Raw genomic sequence first — 9805 nt, forward strand, 5'->3', positions numbered from 1 at the left:
GAAACATTAACGAAATGAATATCTAAGTTGCAGTTACAAATACCATGTTTTCTCCTGATAGGTGTGGAGGGGCAGTAGAGAAAAACAAGAGACTGATTACTTCTGAACAGAAGGAATATCAGCAAGAGCTGAAGAAGAATTACAATAGGCTGAAAGAGAATCTCCGACCCATGATCGAGCGCAAGATTCCTGACCTGTACAAATCAGTAGTGAAGCTTCCAAGTGATTCAAGGTGAATATTATAGAGTGGTCATGCAGAGATCATACAGTGGTCATGCAATGGTCATGCAATGGTTATGCAGTGGTCATGCAATGGTCATGATGAGGTCATGCATACATGAAGCTTATACTTATGTGGCCGGATGCAGCTGTATTTTTTTTGATACATGCCCAATAGTATAATCTCCCTCATTTCCCGAATAGTCTGGAAATAACTGCGTTTACTCTATTGATAAATCCATTAAATGGAATCCGTCACAAAGATTTTGCTATGTAATGAAAGCACCATGATATAGGACAGAAACCCTGGTTACAGGTAAGTGTCAATTATTTGGCTGTATATTGCTGTTTCAGTACAATCAGTGTTTTATCAGCAGGAGATAGTCATTATAGGACAACTGGCCTTGTGCCTCCTAGTCCAACCACGCCCCCAGCGCTGATTAGCAGCTTTCTGTCACTGTATAATGTACACAGAAAGCTGCTAGAACTGCTGCAGAGAAAGGTAACTATTATAACTACTGCACCCAGTAAACTAAGTGATACATCTCTGGAATTGGGGTCTATGTCCCTACGTTATGCTGCTGGCAGATTGCATAGTAAAAACCTGTTGACTGACACCCTTTAAATAGTTTATATCAATACAGAGATATTTAGAGAAAATACAAACATCTTCAACTCCATTTCTGGAGTCCTGAACTAGTGGAGCTAACTGGAGGAAATCTGTGAAGGTCTCTTATAGATGACAAATTAATACCCAATAAAACTATTTTTTTTTCTTCTAATCTACTCTTAGATTTGTGCAGAAGCTTCATTAGCCAGGCTAGTGCTCCTGATGTTAACAGAATCAGTTTATCAACTATTCACAGGATAGGTGATAGATTGCTGGTGGTCTATACTGATCATGAGAACAGGGGTAGAACATCCTCCATTTTAACAGAACAAAGCCATAAACTTTGAAGGCAGCATACAGCTACTCTATGGGACTGATGGAGATAGCCGAGCAATATCCTGAGCTATCTTGGTTACTGTCAAAACGCCGCTCTGTTTATACGACTCATTATCCTAGCATTCATTAAAATTAAGTCTTCACTGCTCCAGACCACCAGGGATTTTACCATTAATCCATTCATAGGGATTGTACTGTATGTAGGCAGCATTTCGACACTGAATGGCAATTTTTGGGCATTATAGTAGTATACCATGAGAAATATATGGTAGTATTTGGATCCTGTGTCGAAATATTTTTTGGCATTCTAAGATAGAATTTCGGTATGAAAATTCAAGTAAAAAAGTAATGTGTCAGTGTTTTATATGTAGATGGTGATTATACCACCACCATCTATCATGTGAAGGGTTAAGGTGACTGACAAAAGCAGTGAATTATTTAGGCCGTTGAACTGTTGGCTCAATTTCAGGTATAGCTTTCCGAATTCCTGGTGGAGCTGAGCACCTCACTTCTGACAGAGGTACAGTATGTGCTTTTCTCCTGGACTGTAGAAATACATTCTTATCTCCCCACTGCAAATACTTGAAATATCCAGCTCTTGCCCAGTTTTTTTCTTTACTCTTGATAAAAAAGACTATATAAATCACTAGCAAATGTCACAGAAGTATTTCTGTTAATTCTTCGTGTGTGTCCTGTAACACTTGTTCCTTCCTTCCATTCTCAAAGTCATTGCCAGTGTGACACACTCTGTTTGTTCAGTGGGAAACATGTTGATGCTTTGAATTTGTTTGGGGCGAACAAATGGTTTGGTGACAATGGAGCCATTATTTCTATGGATTGTACACACACTGGGATTCTCAGCGTTGTGGGCTGAACCCATCCTTCACTTCTCAGATGGTCGGAGCTAGGTGAAAGTATTCCAGGCATGCAGGGAATTGCAATGAGCTTGTTCTGTGTTTTGTTTCTGCCATGGAATGGAGTGTCTAATTAACAGAAAATCCAAATCTGCAAAGTCAAATAAAACCTTTTACCCTGATGAAGTATACAAATAGTTGCAATAACATAAAAAGGCTGGAGCCCCTGAGGATGCATAAATGTTCATTCTGAATCAGTGATTAAATAAGACAACTGATTCTCCAAAAGTAATGGTATGCAACTGTCAGGGAGTCATGACTGTCCACTTCTACATTTTTTTATATAAAAAGCACACAGTAGACCTTCCCCCTCACCACCACCCTTCAAAAAAAAACCTACATAGTGTACTGTTCAATCTCTTCCTCTCGGCTTCCCATTCAGGTCTTTTCCTCCTACAACCTGTTTGGGCAGGTGACTGGTGCAGCCCATCACTGGTCACAGCGGTGATGAGATCATTGCCGCTGCACACAGTGATTGGCTTTATCGGTCACATGTCTGTAGTGCCAGAACAGGATGTACAAAGACTGACCTTGTACATACTCTCCAGCATTTTTAAAGAAATAAATGAGGGGTAGACAACCTTTTAAGGCAATGCTTCCTGGGAAAAAATATGCAAAATTGTTCTCTGGAAGAAATTAATTTCTTGTGCCACGAGAGACATTACAGTAGAGATGGTTTTGTGTATTAAAGAGGTTGTTCACTACTTCATCATTGATCACCTATCCTTGGGACAGGTCATCAGTGTCTGATCGGTTGGGGTCCGACACCCAGCGCCAATGCCGATCAGGATAGGTCATCAACAATAAATTAGTGGACAACCTCTTTAATATTAATGACTTTTATATTCAGGTAAGCTCCCTAAAAATAAGATACCACTGTATGATACATACAGGATAAGACATTTTTTCTGTCTTGCAGGGGAATCCTCCATAGATCCAGCTTCAGAAAATATGACTCGCAGGTGTCGCAGAGCAGCTGATGGATCAACGTAAGGAGAGGAGACCTGATCAACTAAACTCTCCATATGCCACAGAAGAAACAGATCTAATCAGTGGTTTTATCTACTGATGCAACACCAGATATTATAATGCGGATGGCTGACTTTTATGTTGCAATTTGTTCTACGGATTGAATTGTTCTGATGTCATCAAGGCTAAATTCATGACAATAGGAATTCATAAGATTACGTAAACCTAGGTCATCTGATAAGCCTTGATTACATTTCCAAGTGTAAAAGTTATTCGCAGAATTGGAAGCTTTTCTGGTTAATGTAGGTCTTATCACTGGAATCCCCACTGTTTCTGAGAGCGGAGCTCTGAAATGCCCTATTGGAAAGGAGTGGAGCTCACACATGCCTTCCACTGCTCCATTCATTCTCTATGGGACTGGCGGAGTACTGTACTCCATTCCAGCAGGACTTTAAGTGCGAACCCAAACTGGATAGGCGATATCTTTCCAACTTAACCTAGGACTGACTAGCCTGCCAGTGGTAAACCACAATGTCAAAATAGACTTGTTCACACTTTAAAACTAAACACACACACATTTTCAGAAACATAATCATGATCGGGTTGAAAGTTGTACCTCGGTTGTATGTTTGATGCTATCAATTTTATCTTTTTTCTTTAAAAAGAATATCAATACATTATGTCAGAGGATAATAGAGAAGCGGAGGTTCCCACATTTTCTGGATACCTGGGGATGCAGGACTCTACAGGCCATCAACATAACCTAATATGCTGAAAATGCAGAAATCTGAGCTTAAATGGATAGATAAGTGGAGGTAGACTTTAACTGCCTTAATTTGCCCTTGTGCCTTGCGAATATTAATATAGTTGCCGGAAGATACAAGTACAGGTACACGCTGAGCACTAACTTCATGCGAAGGTACTGTATCGTTAGAGTACTATGATGCTTGAATTAATGAGTTCTTGCCAGTTAACCGTCTGGTTGTAGTTGTATGAAAACCAGTAAGGTATCTCATAATAGAAAACTCATGTCTGCCAGTGATGAGACAGATTGATCCATTTTATGTCTGCAAGGTAGACTATGAATAACATACCCTTAGACTGTGCTTTGGTTTAAAATTGCTGATAATAGAAAATCAACAGTTTCAGTGCAGGGATAGAAGTAATACAAGCGGCAATCTTTTTTACTTTTCATATATATGGTTGTATAGATTTTTTAAGGTACTATGTTATGCACTGTCTCGGTAAGACTGCCAAACTTATGACAGTACAAGATCATCCTTATGGCTGTATATATTTGAATTGCTACTTTCATTCAGTATTATTTGTGGTCCTTTTCCAATGCCAAGAATAAATACAGATGCAATATACTTAATTTACAGAGGAGCAATTCCATTTGCGTTGTCCTGCGTCCAGTCTGTGGCACCTGGTCTTCACTTCTGCCAAATAACATGACTGATCAGCTATTCAGTTTGCTATTGGCCAGGCCAAGCACGTTGGGTGAAGAAGTGAAGACGGTCTGCCATTGAGGACCAGACTGGACTCTTGTCCAGGGCTGTGCAAATTGAATTGCTCATCCTTAATTTACTGTATTATGTAAACCGAACATGATTAACGTACATATCATGTCATCTAAAAAATACCTAGCTTTATGTGTAGATTTTTTTAATATAATTTTTATGATTGCGAAACTTGTGAGACCGTAAATATGTGAAAAACTATGAGGAAAATTAAAGCAAACATCTTTCCTATGCATACATTGGACAGTGACTTCTATATTATTACATTTTTTCTGCTATTTAATATCATTAAGACTCAAGATCAAACATTTGTTATGAATATACGGATGAGCCCTATGTAATGTACAGGTACATGACAGGACTGTAATGGCTGATGGCTTTATATGAAACAAGTCATTTATGATGGGCATAAACAATTTATCATAAAAGGAAACTTTCAACAGGCAGTATTTTGCATCGTTATGAAAGTCAAAACCAGAAGTGGAACCTGTAAAGATATAATGGAAAGATTTGTACCTCTTCCGTTTTTTGACCCATGTCCATGTTGTGGCTTACAAATACTAATGTAAAATACTGAGCAAAATACTGTCATGTGAAAGTAGCTATATTACTCACCTGTCCTGGCTCCAGCGGTGGTATGAAGGACGACACCGGAGAGATCACGCAAAATCCCAGCGCTGCCTTGTAGCGCTGGGGTCCTGGGTTCAAATCCCACCAAGGACAACATCTGCAAGGAGTTTGTATGTTCTCCCTGTGTTTGCGTAGGTTTCCTCCCGGTTCTCCGGTTTCCTCCCACACTCCAAAGACATACTGATAGGGAATCTAGATTGTGAGCCCCAATGAGGACAGTGCCAATAGTGTATGTAAAGCGCTGTGGAATTAATGGTGCTATATACAGTAAGTGAGTAAAATAAATGAAATAAAACCTGAACCTCACCATCCTTCCTGACGTCACTATTACGTCAGATGGATCACGTAATGTGGTATCCCCACTTTCACCAACGTGATGTTTCACACCCCCTGGGGACACGTAAGGTCAGCTTGGTACAGTTTTACACAGACACCCCCTGTCCAAACTAGCCCAGGGAGGCACAAGGAGTGAGAGGATGTGGGCCACGTAGTCACTGACGTGTCACGACACTTGCTCACAAACCTGAGAGGCCCCTTGCACTAGCACCAGTGAAACAGAGCACTGTCACCAGTTCTTTGTTAGATATAAGGCCAGTCCATTAATGGATTATATTGGGCCAGGAACCAGCCCTGGTAGCAAGGAAAGTTAAGCAAGGAAATGGACCTATGGATTGAGATATAAAAGCAGCCAAAGGTTAAATGATATTTTTAATCACCACAAGGGCACACTAGACAATACACTATATACACAATGTTTATACATATACAATGGTCAGATATGCATGGTCTAAGTGGACCGCATGCATAAGAGTGGAGACCACATGGCCTTACATTAGCCTTTAGCCCCCTTGGGTCATTCCCCTCCGGCCCTCTTGGCTGAACCTAAATGCCCTTCCATTGCCACTGCAGCTAAAAATTCAAAAACGCAAGATGGGTCATAATTCCTTAATAGACCATCCTAGCGAGACGGTTTGGGCATTATCGGATCCGGCCGGGCCCCTGCTACTTGTTAAGACCAAACACAGCTTTGCTATCTGGTTTCTACTAGCTATTCTATGCATCTCCATACCCATGGGTGCTACAATGGGTTGAGATTCAGGTGGGCGTTCACCATGTTCTGGGGATCTCGAAAATATACACGTTGTATGGCTAGGACGTATAGTATATCTATAACTCCTTATGGAATTATGTTTCTGGAATGTTCTAGAATGTGTCTGCAGCTTCAGCAGGACTCTATATCACAAGTAAGCCTTTGTCCTGCTCTGAGCTGGTCAAAAAGCGAGATCTGTCACTCACAGCCTTTGAGGCTTGACAACCTTCCCCCCTACTGAGCTAGGTGTTCTCGTACAGCTGCACGTGAAGGGCGTTTTATAGTCCCATACCATATAGGATACAAATAATTGACATGAAATTATATCTCCATATTCTTTACAGCTGGGTCTTGCTTATTTTGTCTGTGACTGGCTCCCTTTGTGCTTTACCGCAACGCTTGTGTTTCTCAGCATTGAGGACAAACTATTCTTATTCAAATCCCCAAGTCTATTTGCTAAAATTCAGCCTCAAACTTGCAAGGAACTTATGACCCACCATGCTTCACTGCTACCTGCAGACACTACCTCAGATACTCTTTTGTGTCTTCCCCTGCCCAGAAGCTGTGGTATGATCAGACCATATTTCTGCACAGTTAGACACAGTCATTACACAGTACACAGCAGGGGCACTGTCACAGATCCCTTCTCCGTGGTGTCACTAATTCGTCACATGCCCGCTCTCAACACGTGACTTGGGGTTGTGCCTGCAAGGGTTAATCTATCTCCCCACTCTCAGTCCAGCATTCAACCTCTGTTCTATGCTGTAATGGGAGCATAAATCACATACCGTCCCAGGTCACACACCCACTCATACACGCTGCCACCACTCATCTAATACACGGGCGATGAGTCTCGGAAATTATTAATACTAATAATGTCTACCACTCATAAGGCTCACACACCTTAGGCTTCGGATTCTTTTAGAACATTCAAGGTTCAACTTGTTAAAGTTTTATGCTTTAATACAATGGTCCTTTTTTGGGACAAGAATCGCAGGCGAGGCCCAGGCACTCTGGGATTTTTGTATCACCTTGAGGTTCAACATCTCCTCTACCTGTTTCCTCATGTGTGCCATCACCTCTGCTGACACACGGTTTGCAGACTGCCGTACTGGGGGATTAGTACCAGTGTCCACATGGTGGGTAGCTAAGTGCGTCCTCCCAGGCTACCCGGTGAAGACTTCTGTGAACTCACTGAGCGCCCCCATCAGCTCAGACCTCTGACTGTGGGATAGCTCAGGGTTAAACTCTGCTGACTCCAGGGACTCCATGTACTGAGTCCCAGCCCCCACATCTAGTAACAGATCAGCCTCCCCCTCTTCAGGCAGACTACAGACAGGTAAGACACAGGTCTCCCTGCCATGATGAGCTTTCAGCATATTCACATGAAATACTTTCTGACGCTTTGCATGCTCATCTAGTGTCACCACATAATTAACATCATTTAGCCGCTTGTGTGCAGTGTATGGTCCCTCCCATGCGGCCTGTAATTTATTCTGTAACACAGGGGTACAACACTCAAACCTTCTGTCCCTCCTCATAGGCCCTCAGTCTGGCATTACAGTCGTACCAGACCTTCTGGTCGATTTGGGCCTGCGTCACGTTCTCATGGGCCAGGTTGCTCAGTTTTTGCATTCTCTCTCTGAGCCGCAGTACATATTCGACCACTGAGACTCGAGTAGTTCTGCCAACAGTCCTTAATCAAATCAAGTGGCCCCCTGACCCTCCTCCCATAAACCAGTTCAAAGGGGGAGAATTTAGTAGACGCCAGGGGTACCTCTCTGTAGGCAAACAACAGATGGGGGAGGTACCGATCCCAGTCTCTCCCATCAGTCTCCACCAGCATTATGAGCCATTTGCTTTAATGTTCCATTAAAACGCTTGCAGGGTCCGTTGGTTTGGGGATGATAGGCCCTGGCCACAAAGTGCTGTACTTGTATTCTTTCACAGAGGCTTTCCATCAGATCGGACATGAACTGGGTTCCCTGATTGGTTAACATTTCCCTGGGGAACCCCACACAAGAGAACACAGTCAGTAAAGCATCGCCACTTTGTCTGCTCGGATGGAGGACAGTGCCACAGCTTCCGGGTATCGTGTTGCATAGTCCACCACTGTGAAGATGTAGTTTTTGCCAGAGCTGCTAGGGATTGCAAGTGGCCCTATGATATCCACAGCTACTCGCTGGAAAGGCTCATCGAACACAGGCAGTGGTATCAATGGAGCTTTCTGTATATTCCCGGACTTTCCAACTCTGACAAATTACACATGATCGACAGTAATTGGCAATATCTGTCCCCATCTTGGGCCAATAGAAGTTGTGTCAGGCTAGCTTTAGTCTTTTGTATTCCAAGGTATCCGGCCAAAGGAAGTAATTCTCAATAATTGTTCCCTAAATGGATAAGGGACAATCAGCCGCCTTTCATAGTCCCAAGATTCTGTAGTATCCGTGGGGAGTGTCTCTTTATACAGTCTGCCCTGGTCCCGGTATACTCTCTCTTTGCCAGAAGCAGCAGGTGGCTGATCGGCAAGACATCTGAGCTCTTCCAGACTGACATCTGTCCGCGGGGCCTCCTGGAAGCTCTGACGGCCAGCTTGCAGAGCCTGGCCTAGTGTGACTGCCAGGCCCTGGTCTGAAGCTGAGTCGTTAGTGTCTGTTAAAAGGGACCTTGGTGGGCCTGCCATGTAAGGAGACTCCAAGACCACAGTGTGGGCCTCCTGTTTTGGCAGTTCTGTCTGAGATTCATCCTCAAATCTCTGGGCCTGAGCCTGACTCCGGGTCACAATTGCCACATATTGACAGTCCTGTGCATTGGGACATTTTCACTCCTCGCACGGGATCTCAGGTGGGTCACTTTCTTCCACCTTCTATGTACCATTTACTTGCAAGGGAGGAACATAGTGAGACACCATCCCCCCCAGGTCCTCAGTCTTTTCCCTGCTCCCCAGTCCAGGTACACACGTGCCATGGGCATGGCAGGGTTGACCCCTCCAATCCCGGTTATAGATATAGTCTTTCCTGGTATGATATCGGCAGGGGTTGTCATGGCTGGACGCACCAGGGTCACCTCTGCCCCAGTGTCCCTAAGACCAATGGTGACTTTATTGCCAACAGTGACAGATTTGACAGTTCTCATTAGCCCTCGCATCAGAGCCGGCCACAAAGAGGACAGATGGTGGGGACACACGGTGTTGTGGTTGTGCGTTTCTCCCTATCAGGGCAGACAGCGCTAACATGTCCCACTTTGTTGCAGGAGAAGCACCGGCGTGCATCGCCTAGAGAATGTCTTTTCCCTGGGATCTCATAGAAGGTGGGCTTGGACAGCACTGGTGATCGGCCGGCAGAGGGAGAAGGGTCCCCGTTTGGCTTACCTCCCCTCCAGCTGAATTCCGATGGCTTCCGCACCTCAGGCATCCTGTTAGCCACATAGTAGTCCGCAATTCTTGCAGCCTGATCCACAGTTTGTGGCTCCCGATCACACACAAATTGTCGTACATCCGTGGGGCACATGTGAAAAA

General features: G+C 43.7%; 1 protein-coding gene across 3 annotated transcripts in view; it reads left to right on the forward strand.

Moving 5' to 3' along the window:
* The window catches only part of DOCK8 (dedicator of cytokinesis 8), a 255214-nt gene extending 250411 nt beyond the window's left edge, over window positions 1-4803 (forward strand). For all 3 annotated transcript variants that reach the window (XM_069763842.1, XM_069763822.1, XM_069763832.1), the window contains 2 exons: window positions 62-232; window positions 2999-4803. In XM_069763842.1, the coding sequence (XP_069619943.1) occupies window positions 62-232; window positions 2999-3059 (232 nt within the window). In that variant the 3' untranslated portion in view covers window positions 3060-4803. The remainder of the gene's footprint in view (window positions 1-61; window positions 233-2998) is intronic.
* The last annotated feature ends 5002 nt before the right edge of the window (window positions 4804-9805 follow it).

Source organism: Ranitomeya imitator, chromosome 1 (assembly GCF_032444005.1).
Source record: "Ranitomeya imitator isolate aRanImi1 chromosome 1, aRanImi1.pri, whole genome shotgun sequence".
Classification (NCBI taxonomy): Eukaryota; Metazoa; Chordata; class Amphibia; order Anura; family Dendrobatidae; genus Ranitomeya; species Ranitomeya imitator.